Here is a 22789-nt window from a genome sequence, read left to right as displayed (position 1 = left end):
CCACAGGCTGTAGAGAGAAATTGACACCACAATGAAATCAGCTATGAACTTATTGAATGGGAGAGCAGACTCAAAAGGGCCAAATGGCCTACACCTATACTCAACTCATTTATTCCGAATTATAGTTAAAGTACAAATCGGGAATAGCTTTCAGTAACTTTTTTTAAAAAATATAGTTCACACTCTGTGAATCAGTGGCAAGTATATTATGCATCGCTAGTTGTCCTTAAGGGACAATGAACCACCTTCTTGAATTGTTGCAGTCCATCTGGTGTAAACAATCCCACAGTGCAGTTAGATAGTGGAGTTCCAAAGATTTTGAAATCGTGCCAATAAAAGGGAATTGTGATATCATTCCAAGTCTGAATGGTGTGCTAATTGAACTTGCAGATGGGCATGGCGCTTCCATGTATTGTGTCCTTCGTTTTTCTAGGTTGTAGATGTCAGTGTCAAAAGTGCAGCTGAAGGATCCTCAATGAGACTTGCTACACAAGTGTATTCTGTATATGGTACACACTGCTGCCAGTGTGCAGTGAAAGGAGGGAACGTTTAAGGTGACAGATGGGGTGCTATCAGTGGGCTGCTTTGACCTGGATAGTATCGAGTGGTTTGGAGCTGTACTCATTCAGACAAATGGATAGTATTCCATTGCACTCTGGACTTATGCCTTGTAGATGTGATATGGTGGGGGTGAGTTGGAGAGAGATGTTGGGAGTCAGCCAATGAATTTCTCAGTGGAAAATTTCCAACCTCTTGTGGTCATGGCACTTATCTGGCTGCTCCAGTTAAACGCCTAGTAACGGGAACCTCCCAGAATGTTGAAGCTGGGAGATTTAGCAGAGGCAACTGCAAACGGAGGTAGTTAAAATTCCTTCTTGCTGGAATGGTCATTACCTGGCACTTTAATAGCGAGTAATGTTCAAGCCACACCTCAGTCTAAACCTGAATGTTGTTCAGGTTTTGATGAATGCAGGTATGTGCTGCTTCCCTATCAGATGCTCTTCAATATTGTGCAATTATCAAACATCCTCACTGCTTTCCTTACAATATAGGAAACAACAATGATGAAGCAATTGATATTTGGTTTGTAGTGGAGGTGATTGCCATTCAATAGTCACAATCATCTTTGTGCAAGGTATGAATGCAACCAGTGGAGAATTTCTCAATCAATGTATATTGACTTCAGTTTAATTAGGTTTCTTGATATCACACTGGGTCAAAATGATACCTTAATGTCAGGGCTGGTCACACTTAATTCACCTGTCTTTTCCTCCTTTTGGACCAAGGCTGTATTGACTTAAGTGTCTAGATGTAAACCAAATTGAGCCTTGGTGGCAAGGTTATTGCTAAGCTTTGAAACAAAAACAGAAATTGCTGAGACATACTCAGCAGGTCTGGTAGCATCTATGGGAAGAAAGCAGAGTGGTGTCCGTTGACTCATCAGAACTCACGCAATTTCTGTTTTTGTTTCAGATCTCCAACACCCACAGTTCTTGGTTATATTTTATTGCTAAGCTTTGATAAACGACCCTGTCAATGACACTTCCCTTTTCGTGCTGATGAGGGAAGAGTTGACTAATGGAAAAGTAATTAGCTAGTTTGGAAATAATACGGCTTTTGTGCACAGGACATACTTGGGCAACTTTTCATATAGTCAAGTAGATCTCCATATTGTAGCTGTACCGGAACTGCTTATCTCAGAGTGCACACAGTGCTGGATCATAAGTCTTCAGTACTATGACCTTATTGCTATTAGGGCCTATAATCTAGTGCCTTTAGCTGACTCTTGATATTGCATTGTGTGAACCAAACTGGATGAAGACTGGCCTCTGTGATTCAAAACCAACAAAGGGATGGGTCATCTGAGCCATAATGAAGAATAAGCCACATTTAATTAACAGTCTAATAGTGCAGGAACATTCATGTAACATTGATCATAATGTGATGGACTTCAATTCAGCTGTTTTGCATTTCTCCATTTAAAATGTTAATATTATAGGCTTATAGAAGGCTGAATGCAAAGAGATGAGATATCCTCTCGTCTTTGTGTAGTAAACTAGACAAGTCTGCTAAAAATGGAGATAGGTGAATGGTCTTCAATAAAAGAAACAAATATATGAAATCAGTTTGCATTCATTTGGGACAAAAACACAACTTGCAAAAGAAAGAAGAAGACAAAGAGACAAGGAATAAAAATAAAACAAAATACAAAAAGTAATGAAAAATTACAATGTAGGTGGTGGTAAACAGAAAAGGTGCAATGAGCAATGAACAGCAAAAGGACAAAGCAGATGCTAAAAGCCATAAAAAGACAAATTCCATTGACTAGAAATTTGATGATCAGATTTCAGATGCATTTAAAAACAAAAAGGTAGTTCATGCCTGGACAATGATTTAACCTCTTCAAAAACATTGGTTTATGCAATGGATCTTATTGACTGACAACATTTTATAATTAGGCTATCTGCTAATGTTGAAGCTTATCGAATTTAGGGGGAATTATGAACCTGGTTAGCAAGAATCTGTAGAGACAGAGCAGACAGAATGAAAAATGGGCAGATATTCTACTTTGCAAAATGCAACTAATAGTGTCTCAGAAGGATCTGTGCCAGGCCTCAACTATTCACTGTGTTCATTAATGACTTTGGTGTTGGAATACACTCCACGTTTACAATTTTAAGAAGGTATAGGCATTTTATGCAACATAGATGGAAACATAAAATTACAAAAGTTGATTAAGAGAATAAACTTAACTTTGGCAAAAATAATTTACTGTAGGCAAGTACAAAGTCACCCACTCTGGACTTATGATAGAATAGGATACTTTGTAACTAAGATAAAGCTAGAACCAGAGGAAGTGCAAAGAGATTGTGTGTCCAGGATATTGTTTAAATGTCATGAAGAGCTGCAGGGGGAAAAAAAAAAATCAATAAAAGCTAATGGAATTTATACTTCCATACCTAGAGAGTTAGAATTAAAGTTGTTGCTAAATAACAAAGCCTTGGTTATAACACAACTGGAATATTGGTTAGCAGTTCTGAACCCCACACCCAAGGAAGGACATAATAACCTTCAAAAGAGTATTGTATTCAGGACTTTGAAGGTTAAGTTATGGGGTATGATTTGATGGAATCTGACAGGTGAAGGGGCGGTTTGACTGAAGTTCAAGATATGAAGGGCAACAGACCTTCAGGTGATTGAAGTTTCAGTGGTGGATTACTTTAGGAATAGTGATCACAATTCAATAAGTTTTAGGATACTCATGGACAAAGCAGAGCGCAGGTCCTAAAGGAAGAGTGCTAAATTGGGGGGCGTTGGGGGGGAGCAACTATACCAAAATTTGGCAGAAGCTGAGGAATGTAGGCCGAGAGCACCTGTTTGAAGGGAAATCCACATTTCATGTGGGAGGCTTTTAAAGAGAGGTTAATTAGAGTTCAGGAGAGATATGTTACTGAGAAAGTGAGGGATAGAAATGGCAAGATTAGGGAACCATGGATAATAGGTGAAATTGAGAGACTAGCTAAGAGGAAAAAAGATGCGTACACTAGGTCTAAGCGACTGAAGTCAAACGAAGCTTTGGAAGAAGAATCGGGAATGTAGGACCAATCTGAAATGAGAAATTAAGACGGCTAAAAGGGGTCATGAGATATCCTTTTATTCAGCGTTTTATTCAAAGCGTTATTCTTTTATTCAAAGTGTTTTATTCATATATAAGGAGCAAGAGGGTAACGAAGAAAAGGGTTGGCCCACTCAAGGACAAAGGAGAAAAGTTATGCATGGAGTCAGAGAAAATAGTGAGATTCTTAATGAGCACTTTGCATCAGTGTTCACCGAGAAGAGGGACATGGTGGATGTTGAGGTTAGAGATAAATCTTTAATTACACAGATCAAGTCAGCATAAGGAGAGAGGAAGTGTTGAGTATTCAAAAAGTCGTTAAAGTGGACAAGTCCCCAGAACAGGATGGGATCTATCCCAGGTTATTGAGGGAAGCGAGAGAGGAAATAGCTGAGGCTTTAACAGATATCTTTGCAGCATCCTTGAACATTGAGGAAGTCCCAGAGGACTGGAAAATTGCTAATGCTGCCCCCTTGTTTAAGAAGGGTAGCAGGGATAATCCATGTAACTACAGACCTGTGTGCCTGATGTCAGTGGTAGGGAAGCTACTGGAGAAGATACTAAGGGATAGGATATATACCCATTTGGAAGAAAATGGGCAAATCAGTGATAGGCAGATTGGTTTTGTGCAGGGAAGGTCATGTCTTACAAGCCTAATAGAATTCCTTGAAGAGGTGACAAAGTTGAATGATGAGGAAAGGGATGTAGATGTCTTTTACATGGACTTCAGTAAGGCATTTGATAAGGTTCCCATGGTAGGCTGATGAAGAAGGTGAAGTTGCATGGGTTCCAGGGTGTACTAGCTAGATGGATAGAGAACTTGTTGGGCAACAGGAGACAGAGTAGCAGTGGAAGGGAGTTTCTCAAAATGGAGACCTGTAACCAGTGGTGTCCCACAGGGATCCCTGCTGGGATCACCTTTGCTTGTGATATACATAAATGATTTGGAGGAAGTTGTTGGTTGCCTCATTAGCAAGTTTGCAGCTGACACCAAAATTGGTGGAGTAGCAGAGAGTGAAGGGGACTGTCAGAGAATACAGCAGAATATAAATAGATTGGAGATGGCGTTCAATCCAGACAAATGGGAGGTGATGCATTTTGGAAGATGCTATTCCAGACAGAACTATACAGTAAATGGGAAAGTCCTGGGGAAAATTGATGTATAGAGAGATTGGAGTGCTTGGTTCATTGTTCCCTGAAGGTGGCAACGCAGGTCAGTAGATTGGTCAAGGCAGCATACGGCATGCTTTCCTTCATCAGTATTGAATACAGGAGCTGGCAGGTCATGTTATAATTGTATAAAGACTTTGGGTCGGCCACATTTGGAACACTGCGTACACTTTGGTTGCCACATTACCAAAAGAATGTGGATGCTTTGGAGAAGGTGCAGAGGACGTTCACCAGGATGCTGCCTGGTATGGAGAGTGCCAGCTATGAGGAGAGATTGAGTAGATTAGGATTATTTTTATTGGAAAGAAAGAAGTGGGGGCAGGGGTAGCTAATTGAGGCCTACAAAGGTCTGAGAGGTGTAGACACGGTGGAAAGCAAGAAACTTTTTCCCAGAGTGGATGACTCAATTACTGGGGGTCATGAATTCAAAGTGAGAGGGGAAAGTTTAGGGGTGATATATCTGGAAAGTTTTTACGTAGAAGGTGATGGGTGCCTGGAATGTGTTGCCAGCGGAGATGGTAGGGCCAGGAATGATAATATCATTTAAGATGTATCTAGACAGATACATTAATGCAGGAAGCAAAGAGAGACAGATTCTTAGAAAATACGTTTAGATAAAGGATCTGGATTGACGCAGGCTTGGAGGGCCAAAGGGCTGTTCCTGTGCTGTAATGTTCTTTGTTGAAATAGGGTAGATACTATCAGGATTGAGATGGGAGGAGTGCACTGTATTTCTGTAGTCCCACTATTACATGGGTCACAATATTAAATAAGTTGAATGTAAACCAATTTTCAAAATGGCTGAAAACCATGTTTCTTTATTAAAAGAAATGTATTTGAATGGTAATGCAATACTGTTACCAGTACATAATAAAAACAATTGTTTATTCTTCTAAATATCCACAACTTTCACCAAATAAAAAAAAGATTCAAAGGGGAAAAGAAAAGCAGATTACTATTAGCAGAAATTCACTCTGGGGAAGTAAAGCATTTGATTAATGAGTTTTAGTTCTTAGAAAAGGTAATAAAAAGATAGATAAGTTTTGAGATGCTCTGGTGGCTGTCAGTCAATCTGACATTCTGCTACACTGTGACAGATGCCAGCAAATACAACTGGATGTCTCCGGTCTTTGCCACACAGTTTACTGTGTTTCCTCAGCAATGGGAATTCTGCCAGTTGCTCTTCAGGACATTCAGGATTAAGACCAGATGAGGGCTCCAGGTATCACACTGGACCCTCAACAAGAAGCCTTTCAGAAACAGGAGAGATGAACCAGGCACCAACTGAAAAATTTAAACAAACCCCAAATCTCCAAAGCAGAAGGAGCAACCTGACATTAATGTACAGAAGCAAGGGGTTCTGCAATGAACAAACAGTCATCACAAGACAAGCGGCTTTCAGAAAACATCTTGTTAAAAATTGATACCCTGCCCTTTAATTGACCTCTAAACAAAAAAAACTTTCCAGGTATCCAGAAACGTGATTAAAAATTCCTTATAACAATACAAAGAAAGAATTTCTGACATTTCATCTTGGATAAAAGGCAGTCTTAAAATAAAGGACATGAGACTTTTCAGGAGTGAAATTAGGAAATCTGCCCACTGGGGATAGAAGTTGGACTCGCATTCATAATAGTAATTAATGCTAAATCTGTTGTTTAAATTAGAGATTGATAATAAATTTTGGATAACTCAATCTTAAAGAGGTATAATAGACAGGTATGCTTGGTTGAAGATTGGCTGTTATTTGATTGAATGGTGGAGCAGGCTGGAAGGGTCAATGAACTATGCCTGATGCGGTGTTACTTGTTGGGGGTGCCCATGACTGAGCAACACCAAATGGCCAAGAGCTGCCCATGGCTAATGCAGCACAACATGGCTGACAGTAGTTAGAGTGCTTGGGAAAATATTTGCTTAATGTAGTCTTCACAAGTAGAAGAATAGTAGCTCTGTACAATCACGGTTACTGGCTCAGACAGAATATGCAGTTGTTCAATGAACAGAAATGTTCATTGCTAAGAACATTTCACACTAATTAGTTTGTCTCGAACTATTTAAATCAATCTGTTACAGTACTAAGAGTAGGTTTTATTTAAGATTCATTAGATAATCATTAGATATAGATTCTGAAGTAATTACAGATCCACACACACACAAAAAAAAGCATTTGAGAAAAAGATTCCAACCAGTTTCAGACAGTAAAACCAATCCCCTTATCGTTACAGGGTGGAATGAAATCATAGGTACAGAGTAGCAGCCATTGGAATGTGGATTGAATGAACACATTAAGACAACTTGTTAGCAAAAGAATTGATCAAATATCAATATTCTTTTGTATTTCCAGTGATAAAGGTCCTGAAGTAATAGGCAAGTATCCAATTAATTAGCAGTTAGCACAGCGCAGCTGGCAAATTTTATTTGAATATAGTATCCATTGTGAAAAGATGATAAGAAAAGAAAGTCTGGTAAAACATGAAGAACAGAGAGTGGACCAAAGCCTGTTCCTCCTTTTGTCAGTGAAACGACCAGCTTAATTGGAAATACGTGGAGGCAAGAATTGTGTAAGATGCTGTACCAGAGAGCCAATTACAGAGGAATAGCTCTGTGCCGCTGACCAATAGTAGTCAAGGTGGGGGAGGGTCGTGTGCACTGTACGTTTTAACTGTAAAAGTCACGACATTCTGAAGCTGGTGGTTTGCCCTTATTGTACTGAGAAAATGAAGGTATAAATCATAATTAAAAAAAAGTCACCCGAAACCACTCCGCAATTCAGACTCCCATTGAAAATATGAGATCTGACATTACTATTACTAATGTTTTCTAACGTTCCTGATACTTTTCTCTGGAAGTACCTTTCACCTCCATGGAATGGTGAAGTTTCCCAATTAAAACCTTTTAATTTTAAAAGAATATTCAGGAAAATGCTCACATATGGTATCTACCTAACACTTCCTAGTTCACGAGGTAATCAATTAACCCTAAACTTACTTGTATTTTACATTACAATGCTTAAAGCTGTAAAATGCCATTGTTGACATCAAAATAATTCTAGAAAAACAGAACCTGATGCAAGAAAGCTAAGCTGACATCAGATGATATCAATGACATCAGATGAATACAACTTGCAGCAGGATGAGTATAATGTCTGAAATCATTTTTATAATGGGCCAGCTCTTTTGAGAATTTTAAAATAATTTTAAAAAAATATCAACATTGGGTCAGCTAAAATACCTTATCTATTGAGGCATGGCAGATTATTCCTTAGCATTTTTTTTGTTAAATTTAGGAATAGATTCCTAGGATTATTCCACTGAGTGGTACGGTGGCACAGTGGTTAGCACTGCTACCTCACAGCGCCAGAGACCTGGGTTCAGGCAACTGTCTATGTGGAGTTTGCACATTCTCCCAGTGTCTGCGTGGGTTTCCTCCGGGTGCTCCGGTTTCCTCCCACAGTCCAAAGATGTGCAGGTTAGGTGAATTGCCCATAGTGCTAGGTGAAGGGGTAAATGTAGGGGAATGGGTCTGGTTGGGTTGCTCTTCGGAGGGTTGGTGTGGACTTGTTGGGCCGAAGGGCCTGCTTCCACACTGTAAGTAATCTAATCTAATAAAACTAAAATATTCCTGAGATGTTTGACAAAGTTTGGAAAACAAAAATAAAAATTTGGCCATGAGGAGGGAACTTTAATCACAAAGTAATTTGAACAAAAGAAATACCATTTGGAGATAAAGAAAACGAACCAGAACTCTTACCTGAAGCTTTGAACCTGACTCATGAGAAACACTGGGTAAGTAAATGACTTCTTGAACCTCATTGCAAGGCCTTGCTGAATTTTTTCCAAATATCGTATTCGCATCCTCGGTAGCGGGTGGCAGAACTGCAAAACAGGAGCTGGATGGAGGCACAGCCATTCTAAAACATGGAGAAATGGTAACAGGATCACTATCAAATATAATTATGCCATAATTCAACTGTAACAAGTCATAAAGGATTAGATGATATATACGTGTACATCTGTTTACAAGTTTTTTGCACATGTCAAGTTATTGAAAGTACCAATCGATAACGTCTCAGCAAGAAAACAGGACATTCAAAAACTGAAAGATTAACACATTAACAAATGAAATTATAGGATTGTGAAGTCAACTGCATAAACAAACTTGTATGTGTACTGTACCTTCAAAAAGGCAGTAAAATATTCTGGACATTGTAAAAGTTTTGCTCCTGCGCAATGATATCAAGCAACACAAAGACATGGGAGGGCAAATTATCAACTGCTTGGTAGGTTTTAAGGTGAACCCGAAAGAAGGAAGAGGGAAGGAAACAGAGCAGTTTACAGAAGGAACTTCAGACCTTAAGCTCTTATCAGTTTAAGGCACAGCCACATTGGTCCAATGATTAATATTAAGAATGCACTGAAAAGGGTAGAAGTAAAGTATTGCAAATATCTCAATGACTGCTAGGGACAAAGGTGATTAGAAAAATTTGGAAGAGCGAGGGGGTCGAAATAGATGATCCGCTCAGCCCTTCTGGCTGAAGGTTGTTGCAGACGTTTCAGTTTGTCTTTTGCACCAATGTCCTGGGCACCCCCATCATTTAGGATAGGGATGTTCATGACCCTCCTCCTCTACTGAGTTATTTAACTGCCCACCACCGTTCACAGCTGGATGTGTTAAGACTGCAGAGCTCAGATCTGCTCCATTGGTGGCGGAATCACTGAGGTCTAATCTCTTGCTGCTTATGCAGTTTGGCATACAAATAAACCACATGTTGTAGTTTCACTCGGCTGACACCTACCTTTCAGCTGCTGCTACTGGTGTATCCTCCGTTGTCAAGGGGAATATGCTGGGCCACGTGGTTGCACAGTATTCAAGTATAATTCTGCTGCTGATGGCCCAGAGACCCTCTCAGACACTCATTCAAGTTGCTAAATCTATTCTAAATCTATCCCATTTAGCAGAGTAGTAGTATCACACAACACACTAGAAAGCATCCACAATGTAAAGTCAGGACTCCATCTCCACGAGCATAGTAGCGCTCACTTCTAGCAAGAACAGATGCATCTGCAGCCGGCAGACTGGGGAGGATGAAGTCAAGTAAGTTTGCTCCTCTTGTATGTTTCCTCACCACAGTTTAATAACTATGTCCTTCAGGGCTTGAAGAGCTCAATCAAGGAGTGGAGTGATGGATAGTAATTAGCAGGAGGTTTACTTGCCTGCATTTGTTCTGAGGTCTCTAAATACCAGGACGTGGCATGACACTTAAGAACTTGCAGGGTAATTTCCTCCTGACTGCATACCATTGTTCTGCTGCCTCTGCTGGTGGTGATTGTAACATCTGGGACAGTCACACACATGAAATTGTGCCTTACAAAAATATCAGGCTGATGCTGGACACGTCTGAGAGACAGCTTTCCCAATCTTAGCACAAGCCACTGCGTGTTACTAAGGAGTTCGGAGTCAACAGGGCTGAACAACTGAGAGGTTTGCTAGGCCATTTCAGAGGGTAGTTAAGAGTCAAGCACGTTGCTGTGGGTTTGGAGTCATTTCTAGGCCAGATGTTTTCCAGATCACACAGATTGCCTTCCCTAAGACACATTGGTGAACCAGATAGGTTTTCACTGACAATCAACAATGGTTTTGTGGTCATTAAACTTTTTATTCCAGACGCTCATTGAATTCAAATTCCACCATCTGCTATTTGTTTTGCTCGTCCAGCAAAAAGTGTAACTCTGCTATCACCTCCCTTTGATCAAACTTAAGTTATCCAATTCGCCTATCTTACTTATTATGAATGCATGTAATGCATTGCCAGCTGTGGTGGCGGAAGCAGAGTTATTGGGGACATTTAAGCGACTGCTGGTCATGCACATGGATAGCAGTGAGTTGAGGGGTGCGTAGGTTGAGTTGCTATGTTTTACATTAGGATTAACCCTCGGCACAATATCATGGACCAAAGGGCCTGTTCTGTGTTCTATGTACTCGTCAAAAAAGGTGACTAACAGAAACCTCCTAAATGAGGCAGGTATAGTTAGGAAGAGTATTAGGGTAAATTGGGAAGTAGTGTGAAATCTAAAGAAAGATTATTCTGTACATTATCACATTCTACTGTAAGCCTGAAGTCACATGACATTTAACAAGGTCACGATAGTCTGGAAACACTCAAAGGTAAGTTTTGGACAGTGCATCTTTCTGGTAGAACCTTTCTCTCTCAATGGAATACATCTTTGTTGAATGTTATGAAATATATTCTTAAAACCGTCTGCCACTTTCTCTAGTGATTTTTCCCTTTTAACTTATTTCCTGACCACTTTATACGCTGCTCTCTTTGTACCCTTTATTTAAAATTCTAATTATGAACCTATATTTCTCACTCTCAAACTGCACATGAAATACTACAATATGAAATGATCTTGCTTAGAGAAGCCATTACGACAAAAGGACACTAATTAATCCTGTCTTGTTACACATTGTGCTCCCCAACAGATCCAGAACATATTGTTCTACCAAACAGCTTTGAATGCTGTCTGTCTAATACACAAATTAACCAAGCTGCAAATCACATTTTCAAAAGGTTAAAAAGGCTACTCAGACCATATTTGCTGGTTTTCAAAAAGATTTTGCTCGTAGGGATATGGGCATCATTTAATCTGCTGTTGAACCAACTTCTTGACCCACAGTACTGTCAGAGTGAGTGTCCCAGGATTTTGATCCAAAGGGAATGAAGGAACTGTAATGGACCAGAACTAGTCCCTTCAAATATATCAAAGAGATAGCCTAGACTCAAACATTTATCTTATTTAAAGACAAATAAGGAAAACAGCTTGAGAGGCCCAGGTTTTTTTTAAAGTTAGAACAATAGAAGCAGCATGATTCGATGGAGTTGGGCTTCCGAAGCACCAGGGTTTTAGGTTTTAGCATTGCGTTGTTTGAGGTTTTGAAGTTAGCTGTCGAAGCTATTATAATCTCTCTCTTAGATGAGACAATTTGATAGTTCTGTTTCAAACCGCTCTTCAAACAAAAGGATAAAATACATCTCTTAAAGCCATAGTATAATCACAGGACAGTGATAGTTAAGCCTCGAAGATGTGGAGCTTGAAAAGAAACTTGCAAATGATGCTCTCTTGCAAATGTCATCCTTATCCTTCTAGGTGGCGGTGGCCAGGGAAATGGATGAAGCTCTCAGTGAGGAACTGCAATGAGCCTTCTACATCTTACATACTGCTGTCACTGTGCCAGTGGTCAAGGTGATGGGAGAAACAATTAATGGGGCAGCTTTGTCCTGAGTAATGTTGAGCTTTAAGTGTTCTTGCAAATGTACTCATTCTGACAAATGGAGAGTATTCAATTACATATCTGATTTAGTACCTTCTAGATAGTAAAAGGCTTTGCTGAGTCAGGGCTGAATTACTCACTGCAGAATTTCTAGCCTGCAATTTTTTTTTCCCTCCTTCTTTGCTCGTGTTACTATAGGATTTAGATGGCTGGTCAAGTTCAGTTTCTGGCCAATCAGCGCATCAATTGGGGAACTGCATCATGGCAAGGCAATTCAATGTCAAAGGACAGATTGGTAGATTATCTCTTGTTGGAGATGGCCATTGGCCAATCCTTATATGGCAGGGTGTTTTATGAAGTTTAAGAATTTTTAAATTTTTCATCTTTCAATTACTTTTAATTGATTATGAGCATGTATATGCAAGCAAACATGCAATAATCTTCAAATGAATTCAAAGCCCTCTTAAAATGAATGGTAAAATACATTTGACAATATTGTCAGTGTACCCTAAAATGGCTTAAAAAGTCTAAATATTCTTAAATACTTTTCAGTACTTTTACATGCTTTGAGCTTGGAAAGCTTATAAGACATTTAAATATTTAACAGAGGATACTGGATTATTGAATTCATTCCAGCTTTTAAAATTGGTTTATACTATTGCTTCAAGTTTAGGCACCTGATGAGAATAGGAGTTGCAAATTCAAAATATTTATACAGAATCACAGAATCCTTAGAGTGTGGAAGCAGGCTATTTGGCCCATCAAGTCCATAGTAACCCACCAAAGAGCATCTGACCTATACCCACCCACCCCCAGCCTATCCCTGCATCACTGCATTTCCCATAGCTAACCAACCTAACCTGCACATCCCTGGGCACTATGGGGCGAGTTAGCATGGCCAATCCACCTAACTTGCATATCTTTGGACTGTGGGAGGAAACCAGAATATCCAGCAGAAACCCTTGCAGACACAAGGAGTGGAGTTTTCACACACAGTCTCCAAAGTGTAGATTTGAACCCAGGTCACTGGCACTGAGAGAGAGCAGTGCCACCATGGAATATTGGGGGATATACACTGTGGGATACATACTGTGCCAACACAATGAGACAGGACCATGGGATATTGCATTCATTACAACTTTTATGATCAAAGCTCACAAGTCCAAGATATCTATAGAGGTTGTAATAGATGTGTGTGGGAGTTTGGGAGGGAAGGGATTCTATTTAGTAAATTTGCTTTTGAGCACATTTTGTATAAGAGAGAAGCTTTCGCAATACAGCTTCTGCCATAAATTACTTCCTATATTAGTGTGATGCCTCTGACTAAAATTCAAGGCATTCTAGCCTAAATTTCTAGGCAGTTTCAGCACATTTGCAACATCAGAGACTTTGTTGGAGGGATCTGGGATATGTATTTTTGCCCTTAGAAACATGAAGTTCCCATGGACAAGTTTGCTGCAAGACTCCTCTGGGTCCTGATGAAAATATTAATATCTGAACAGTTGTCACTATTTCAAATCAGATCATTAAGTCTTCTGATTGGTTGGAATTATCCCAACCAGTGCATTGACTGGGATCACAAATCAAAATTCAATAGTGTCACAGAATTAGTGCAAGAGATCACATTACAACCTATGGTTCATTACGGACTCTCTATGGAGCAACTCCTTTAATCAAATCATTTAACCCTTGTTTATTTAGATCTCAATTAAGATTCAACAACACAGCAGCCAATTAGAAATACTGAACATTGTTAAAAAATGCAGTTTAAATTAATCTGCCTTGCATGGCATTCCCTGAAGCCGTCTTACATGCAAAATATAGTTCCATTTTGCTTAATCTTCTCTCTGGATTAAGCATGGAAATCTGCTTTCTAGAGATAAAAAAGCTTGAAGCTTTGGAAGTATACAATATAAAATGTCATTTGTGCAAGCATTATTTTTGAAGAGTCTGCCACAACTTAACTGAGAAGAGCATGCTGATAATCAGGCCTCCCCTTTCCAAATACCATCCCAAAAAAGTATAAAATCCCAGTTAGACAATCAAAATTATTAAATTCTCTTAACCGTTATTCATGAGAAAGCAATTCACATCAGGTTGTCATTAACAGAAATGAAGTACTTATTGTAACACTGACATGCAGAGAAAAGATTTTGAATGTACTACAAAGCTTGAACTGCACCGTTTAAAACCCCCAAAGCGTGTCACCATCGTCTTAGCAGACCAGTAGGGCTTCTCTCTCTAAAGAGAGAACTGGTGGTGATTTAACGAGAGGGCTACCATACGTCAGGTGAGGGGAAGAGGTCGAGAAGGAGAGTCCATCATGATAACCTCAGCCAGTGATGGGAATTGAACCCATGCTGTTGGAATGGCACTGCTTTGCAAACCAACTATCCAACCAATTGAGCTAAACCAACCACACACACACGGTTTAACGCTTGTACTGTGAGCAGAAAAAGATCATAGACAAACACATCCGAAGGGAAAATGCCCAGATCAGGAGGCGAACAGTTATTTTCTCAGTTAGTTGGATTTTGCATTGATGCAAGGTCCAATGGGTGATGGTTGTTCTTCAGTGTTAATGTTTGATCAGATGGACCTAGGTCTTTCCTTGTTCTACAGTTCTTCCTTGTAAAAACTGTCATGATTGGAAACAGCAAAGGTTTCGAAGTGCAGGTTTTAATAGGCACTCCCTGCTGTCCTGGCACCTGCGGTTATTCTTGAAACTGCAAATTGTCAAGCAGAATTTTCTAAACCAAACACTCATGGTTCCAGTCTCAAATTCTCCCTCAATTCAAAAAGCAGTATTGTACTGCACAACTCAGAAAAACTAAGCAGTACATACTTTATACTGCAAAACTTTCTTGGTACTTCTGTTGCAGCTGTCCAACTGTCATTTCCACTTATAGTCTCACAGAACAGTGAAAAAATGTCTTTTATGAGTCTTTAACTTAAGTACATGTGCAGTATGAAATTATCACAAGTGCAAGTATACAAAATCACTTCTAAAATTAATCTCGAAAGGTTAGAAACTGCAATCATCTAACCAAAAGTGAATAAAATATTCCTGATGACCCTCAAGGGCCTGATAAAAGTGTGATCAGATCTGAAAGGCGATTCATGAACCAGCTCTCTTTACCCAGGCATTCAACAGAAAAGCCAGGCAAAGGTGACAAAAAGAAAAATGCAAAGATAGAAAAATAAATCCAGAGGAAGGCAGGACATCCTTACAAATAATAAGACAGCTAATATGGCATCTGTGGCAATACGAGAAGGGAGTTCAACTATTCAGTGGGTTACAAGTTGATGATCAGGCCACAAAAGGAAGTCAGATAATGAGGGAACTTCAGCTGAATAAGTTATAGGATCCAGTGAGAAATGTCAACATCATTGCCACACCAAAAAAAATTAAAGTCACAGATCAAACCATGTCAAAGGGATGGTATTGTTAGAGTGGATTAAAGTGTAAAGGGTAACTAGTGATATTTTCTCCAGATCACCCTCATACCAGATGAAATTTGTGCTCCCTAGAGGTTAGTATCAGCATGATCCTCTTAAAATCAGACGTTAGTTTTAACTTAACCTTCCAGTGAAGCCTTTCTGCCAAAAAGGTATATAGTGAAAGCAATTTGACAGGCATGGTATCAAAAAATAAAAGGATCAAACAGTAACAGGCCAGGATAGGATTAATTGGTGCTTGACTAAGTGAAGACTATATTAAACAATATTAACCTACGATCTAGAATGAACAACTGCTTCTTATATTTGCATGATGGATGATTAGAATTTGGGTAATGAAAGTGCACATATGATCAGAACGGAATAAAAACCCTGAATTTCTCTATTTCTCAGAGCCTGCTCCAGTTAGATTGGAGTGATGACTGCCTCAGTTTTACTTGAATAAGTGATTGTAAACTTGTACTCAGACTCCAGTGGTCAATTATTAGTTACCATCACAGGCACCACATTTCATAGTATAGCTAGAGAAGCACTGAATTCAGGCAGCATCCACGGAGCAGGAAAATCGACGTTCTCAGGCCGGAGCCCTTCATCAGGAATCCAAAATGTCAATTTTCCTGCTCCTTGGCTGCTGCCTGGCCTGCTGTGTTTTTCCAGCAACACACTCTCTACTCTGATCTCCAGCATCTGCAGACCTCACTGTCTCCTATTACTAGAGAAGCAGACCAGACTAATGCTCTGGTGATAGAAGTTCAGCTCGTATCAAGATCAGGAAATTTAAATTCAATTAATTAAAATAATGAAAAAGTTAGACTAACGATGATCATGAAGCTACTGCACCTTAAAAGGCCTATCTGCTTCACTCATGTCCCACAGGGAATTCCATCCCTTCTCAGTCTATTCTACAATCATATGATTGCCATTCATATGAAAATGGCCCAGAATAAAACGGGATCTATCGCTGGTCGTTGACCCATAGATTGGAAATGACAGAGGTGCACCTTTCTCAGCCTAATTCCTCATTTGGATCCACAAATGGATAAAAATGAAAAGACCAGCACTTTGTGTTGCACATTGTTTGGAGGAAGCCCCAAGGTAGCTAGGACAGCGTGTTTACTCAATATAATGCCTATGTAGAGCGATCCCAGTAGTACCAACACTAACCAAGCTCAGCAGCTCCTAAAGAACACATCTGCCTGACTGGACCTGTGAAAGATAGAGACAGAATCAGCTAACAGTGTACTTGGTACAATGAGGAACATGCCAAGTGCAACATTCAGCACACTTAAAGAAAATGATAGAACAACAACAAAAAAAATACAAACAAACAATGGATATGGCTTCCGAAACAGAACCCATTGATCACACGGTCAATGAATTAAGTCAATATTATATAGCCCTGTGTCATGCAGTCAGTAAGACATAAATGTCAGCTGAAAATTAAGCAACCTATAGGGGAAGCAAACTTTATAAACATTCCCATCTTCAATGTCAGGAGAAACGAACTATTCAGTGCAAAAGACAAAGCTCATTTTTTTGCAATTACCTTCAGCCATTCAATGCCAACGGGATAATCCATCATGATCTCCTCCTAAGGCAGCCAGAACAACAGCTTTATGTTTTCAGACAAATTTGACAGCACCCCGAGCTGTGGGACTGAAGTTTTGTGATCCAGAATGCAGTGTGCACTTTGCCAAACTGTTCCAGTGCAACTCCAAACACAAGCATTTGCCCTACAATGTTAAAATTTCCCAGCTATTCAAACCAGCCAATGACTGCCCCAGGCTGTAATCAAAGTGACGGAGGGTGTTAGCAACAAAGTTATTAAGTGGCACTTACCTAACTGTAACCTGCTTACTGATGCATAGTTTGATGCACAGATCTTATGAAAGCCAAATGTGCATAAAACAAAGTCTGTCCTTCATCTACTGAAAATGTGTTGCTGGAAAAGCGCAGCAGGTCAGGCAGCATCCAGGGAACAGGAGAATCGATGTTTGGGGCATAAGCCCTTCTTCAGGAACAAGGGCATTCCTGAAGAAGGACTTACGCCCGAAACGTCGATTCTCCTGTTCCCTGGATGCTGCCTGACCTGCTGCGCTTTTCCAGCAACACATTTTCAGCTCTGATCTCCAGCATCTGCAGACCTCACTTTCTCCTCTGTCCTTCATCTACAAAGGTACAAATCAGGGGTGCGATGGTATCCTCGGCACATAATTTGTTGAATGCAGCTCCAACAACACTCAAGAAACTCAACAAGACACAGAACATAACCACTAAAAAATAATTAAGGACTGCAGATGCTGTAAATCCGTTTTTAATGACTTTGCTGAAGATGATCAGCAGGTCAAGCAGCATCTGTGCAGAGAAATCAGAGTTAATGTTTCAGGTCTAGTGACCCGTCCTCAGAACTTTCTTCTGATTTCTCTTTACAGATGTCACCAGACTTGCAGCAACATATACAATGCACAGAAACAATTTGTAGAGGTGCCTTTGATAAACACCAGCACCCAGAGGATCAAGGACAGCAAATGTATAACACCGCCACTGCATGTTTCCTTCCTCGTCTCAGGAAACTTCTTGATCTGTTCTACTTTGGTCAAAATTGTCTAACTGCCTCCCTTTCAGCACTGCAGGTCTAATACCAAATGTACTACAACAGTTCACCAAGATGATTACTCACTAACCAAGCTAAAAGACAATTGGATATGAGCAAGAAATTCTAACTTTAACAGTGCTTTTCATGCTTTTATTTTCTCGTCACATTTTAAAAAGGAATGTGGAAACACATCTATTTGACAATCATGATCCAAACAAGAAATATGACAAATTTCCAGATATCTATTACAGATTTCTTTTTTGAATTACTGTTCCGTATATAAGGCTTTATGTTCTATTAATGTGTAATAGAAAGGCAGAACAATCTTTGTAAAGTTTCACAGTGCACCGCAAGTATGGTCCCTGAAGTTCATTTCTCTGGTAGTACAGAGTGTTCTGTAATGTGTGATTCACAGCATTTTTTTTGAATTGATTCCATATATATATCCCTAAAGACTAAATCTGAAAAGACTGGATTTCAGTATGTTACCAAACTAATATGCGGGTCAAAGAAAATATCTTCAATGGTAACGAGAGAATAAAGGATAACAATTTGGAGGTAGTTTTATTTCCATCCATCAGGTGCTACATCTTTACAAAAGGAAAAAAAAAGGGGGGATATCTGAAATAAATGTCAGCTGATCAGGCTGGTGAGAGAGAGAGAGAGAGGAAAGCTAATGTCACAGCTTGATGAGATATAATGTTTTAAGAACGCAATCAGGAACTAAATAAAAGAGAGAAATGGAAAGTCGTGGTAGAATGAAAGAGAGATTAAATGTCAAAAATCAAGGTGAAGGTGCAAGGTGAAGGGACAGCGAAAGAAAGGAGAGAAATGTCATGCAGAGGTGTTCATGTCACTATCGGCCACCCAAAAGCGAGAGGAGAGACAAATAAAGGTAAAACCAAAGGGAAACAAGAATTGGATGCAGAGGTTGTTGTGATATGGCTCGCAGTAGGTGTGGCATATTGTTAAGGGACGTAATCAGGTTGCCAATGATATACACTCACAGTCCCCATCCTATTGAGCTGTCCTCTTGCAGTAAATCACATTGAGGAAAGTATGCTGCAATACATCAGAATGGCGTAGCCTGAGCCCAGACAGGTAAGTGTCTGCAATCGAACTGTACATATGTTGTTGCCTGGGGTGATAATGAAAGTTCCTCAAATTCTTCAGTATGTCATGACCAAAAGCTCACTCTTGCATTATGTTGGTTATAGAAGGGGCTGGGAACCAAAAATGTAATTCCAAAAAGATTAAGGAGGCATTTCAGAGAGTTTATTCTGAATTATATCAATCTGAGGTTTGTGAAGAGGGATGGGTCGAGATGGAGTCCTTTTTCAAGGATCTGGAGCTTCCAGGTATGACCCCTGAACAAGAGTCTTTTCTCAATGCCCCCTTATCAGAGCAAGAGGTGCAGAAGGCTGTGAGGCAGCTTCAGAGTGGAAAGGTACCCAGCCTTGATGGACTTCCCAGCGAATTTTATAAGGAATTTAAAAATATTGGCAGACCTGATGCTCAACATGTTCAGTGACTCATACAGGCATGATAGTCTCCCACCATCCCCAAGAGAAGCTAATATTTAATATCTTTGACTTTAAAATCCTCTCTAAGACACTTGCGTTAAGGCAGGAAACTGTGTTCCCTTCTAATGTTAAAGAGGACCAGATGGGCTTCATAAAGGGTTGCAGATCCTCCAATAATAATAGGAGGCTGCTTAATGTAATTCAAGTGTGACAACAGCAGTCAATACAGGGATTGGTGATTTCTCTAAATGCAGAGAAGGGATTTGACAGAGTTGGATGACCATAACTTTTTTATACTCTGGAGCAGTTTGGCTTGGGTGAAGCCTTTATAAGATGGGTAAAGGTTCTCTACAATGACCCTCTTGCTGTGGTCATCACCAATGGAGTACGATCCAGCAATTTTAGTATTTTAGGGGCAGCCATCAGGACTGTCGCTCTCCCCATTGCTCTAGTGATTGAACCTTTGATGAAGCAGGTCAAAATTACATAAGATTTTGTTGTACGCAGACGATGTCCTCATTTTTTTTGTCAAATCCAGCAGTTTTGGTGCCTCATCCGATACAATGCAGCAGCTCGTTTGGCACCTTTTTGGGGTACAAGATTAATTTTTGCAAAATCAGAGTCTATGCCTGTGGATGGTCTTACGAAGGTGCTACGTCTTGAGGGTGAATCTCCATTCCCATTTAAGTGGTCACAGGGAGGTTTTATGGATTTGGGCAAATTCATCACTCCAGATCATCACTCCAAAGCTAATTTTGTTCAATTATTTGACAAAATCCAACAAGACCTTCAAAGATGGGAGGCGCTTCCCATCTCACGGTTGGGTTGGATAGCTCATAAGATGAATATTCTCCCCAGTTTGTTGTACCCTATACGGATGCTCCCCATGATTTTCAATAAGCAAATGTTCAGGAGACTGAACAGCTGATTCAGCTCTTTTATATTTTATTTAACAGCCTGAAACGTTGACTCTCCTGCTCCCTGGAAACTGCCTGACCTGCTGTGCTTTTCTAGTACCACATTAACAGCTGTATTGAAGAAACAGCAATTTACAGGGGAAAGGGGCAGCAAACACAGACCCCAAACCCCACCGTACAAATCAGTTCACAGGGAAACGAGGATGAACCTTGGATCCCTGTTCAGCTCTTTTAGTTGGCATCATAAGCAGCCCCTTATTAATTAGCTAAACTGCAACTGCATCACAGATTGGAGGGAGTGGATCTCTCCTGGACATTAAAAACTAAGCTCGCTTTTATCTTACATGAGTGATTGGGCTTGTGAGGGACCCTCTTTCAATGCGGTTAGATATCGAAACCTCTCAGGCAAGGTGCCCCCTTACTAGCCTGCTGTTTTTGGACAAAATTAGGACAGTTAAGGAATATTGCCATAACCCAATAGCTACCAATACTGTTAAAGCATGGAGGGCAATATTGGCAAAACATCTTCTCTAACACCTTTAATGGGCACGCCGGGTTTTCAACCGGGGACGATGGATTCAGGATTCAAACATTGGGCAGCTAGGGGTGTGTTTTGCATGGGCAATTTATTTGAGGGAGACACAATGATGCCTTTTGGTCAGTTAGCTCGTATATCCACACTATCTAGCGGGGACCTCTTTCATTTTTTTTTCCAAAGTTAGAGATTTTATTTTTAAAATAAAAATTACACTTTTGAGTGATCCTTAAAAATCCAACAGAGAGAGGAGGGCGTTCAATGCTAACAGTTCATTTTCTGTCAGCCCTCTATATCATCAACTGGGGAGGGGGGAGGGGGGTGTCCCCTCAGGTGAGTTATTCCACTTTCCACTGATTGCAGATTGTCCCTTTTGTTCATTTCCCAACCCTTTCACTTAAAATCTATTACATCTCCAACTTTTGCTAGTTCAAAGTTCATCAACCTGAAATGCTAGCTCTGTTTTTCCCCTATCCACAAAACCTTCAATGCTGGCAGATTATTTTCAGTATTAGCAGTTATTTCTGATAAAATCAGGATGGACCTGGTGGCAGCAAACATGTCTCCACCAACCATGCACTATGCCCCTTTGAATAGTTACCTCAATCAATCATTCTCAACTTGAGAAAAAACCTGCTCTTCCCAACAAAAACATTGTTTGGAGTAGGAAGAATATTCCCCCTCAAAAGTGACGGGAATCATTGGCTTGACACAGCAAAGCTAAATTCCAGCATGGCCTTCAAGTGGAGGAAGAACAAAAACAAAGTGAAAAATTTCAAATGAGGCATATTAAAAACACTATTTGAGGCATTATAACTCCTGCTGTGTACAGGAATCTCGACAGGTCAAACCAGTGTGTACATTTAAAAAAACTCACTGCGAGCCATGATGGTCCAATACCCTCAATGTCACAAATCATCCATCATAACCTTAAAACAGTTCCTACTATAAATAAATGCAAAGTATTACATACACTGGGAGACCTGAAATAAAAACAGAAAATGCAGGAGAAACTCAGCAAGTCTGGCAGCAGTCAGGAGAGAGAAAAAGAGCGCGCGCAAGACAAAAGAGCGTGAAAAAAAGGAGAAGACAGAAAAAAAGAGAAAAAGGAGAGAGGAGGGAGAGGAGAGAGGAGGAAAAAGGAGGGAGAGGAGAGAGGAGGAAAAAGGAGGGAGAGGAGAGAGGAGGAAAAAGGAGGGAGAGGAGAGAGGAGGAAAAAGGAGGGAGAGGAGAGAGGAGGAAAAAGGAGGGAGAGGAGAGAGGAGGAAAAAGGAGGGAGAGGAGAGAGGAGGAAAAAGGAGGGAGAGGAGAGAGGAGGAAAAAGGAGGGAGAGGAGAGAGGAGGAAAAAGGAGGGAGAGGAGAGAGGAGGAAAAAGGAGGGAGAGGAGAGAGGAGGAAAAAGGAGGGAGAGGAGAGAGGAGGAAAAAGGAGGGAGAGGAGAGAGGAGGAAAAAGGAGGGAGAGGAGAGAGGAGGAAAAAGGAGGGAGAGGAGAGAGGAGGAAAAAGGAGGGAGAGGAGAGAGGAGGAAAAAGGAGGGAGAGGAGAGAGGAGGAAAAAGGAGGGAGAGGAGAGAGGAGGAAAAAGGAGGGAGAGGAGAGAGGAGGAAAAAGGAGGGAGAGGAGAGAGGAGGAAAAAGGAGGGAGAGGAGAGAGGAGGAAAAAGGAGGGAGAGGAGAGAGGAGGAAAAAGGAGGGAGTAGAAT

General features: G+C 40.3%; 1 protein-coding gene across 4 annotated transcripts in view; it reads right to left on the bottom strand.

Annotated features, from left to right (window-relative positions):
* LOC122549676 (secernin-1-like) overlaps positions 1-22789 on the bottom strand; it is an 83721-nt gene that overhangs the window by 43893 nt on the left and 17039 nt on the right. For all 4 annotated transcript variants that reach the window (XM_043689515.1, XM_043689514.1, XM_043689513.1 and 1 more), the window contains exon 2: positions 8537-8696. In XM_043689515.1, coding sequence (XP_043545450.1) covers positions 8537-8695 — 159 coding nt within the window. In that variant the 5' untranslated portion in view covers position 8696. The remainder of the gene's footprint in view (positions 1-8536; positions 8697-22789) is intronic.

This window comes from Chiloscyllium plagiosum, chromosome 5 (assembly GCF_004010195.1).
Source record: "Chiloscyllium plagiosum isolate BGI_BamShark_2017 chromosome 5, ASM401019v2, whole genome shotgun sequence".
Classification (NCBI taxonomy): Eukaryota; Metazoa; Chordata; class Chondrichthyes; order Orectolobiformes; family Hemiscylliidae; genus Chiloscyllium; species Chiloscyllium plagiosum.
Note: the sequence above shows the minus strand (reverse complement) of the source record. Positions and strands in the feature narration are given on the sequence as shown.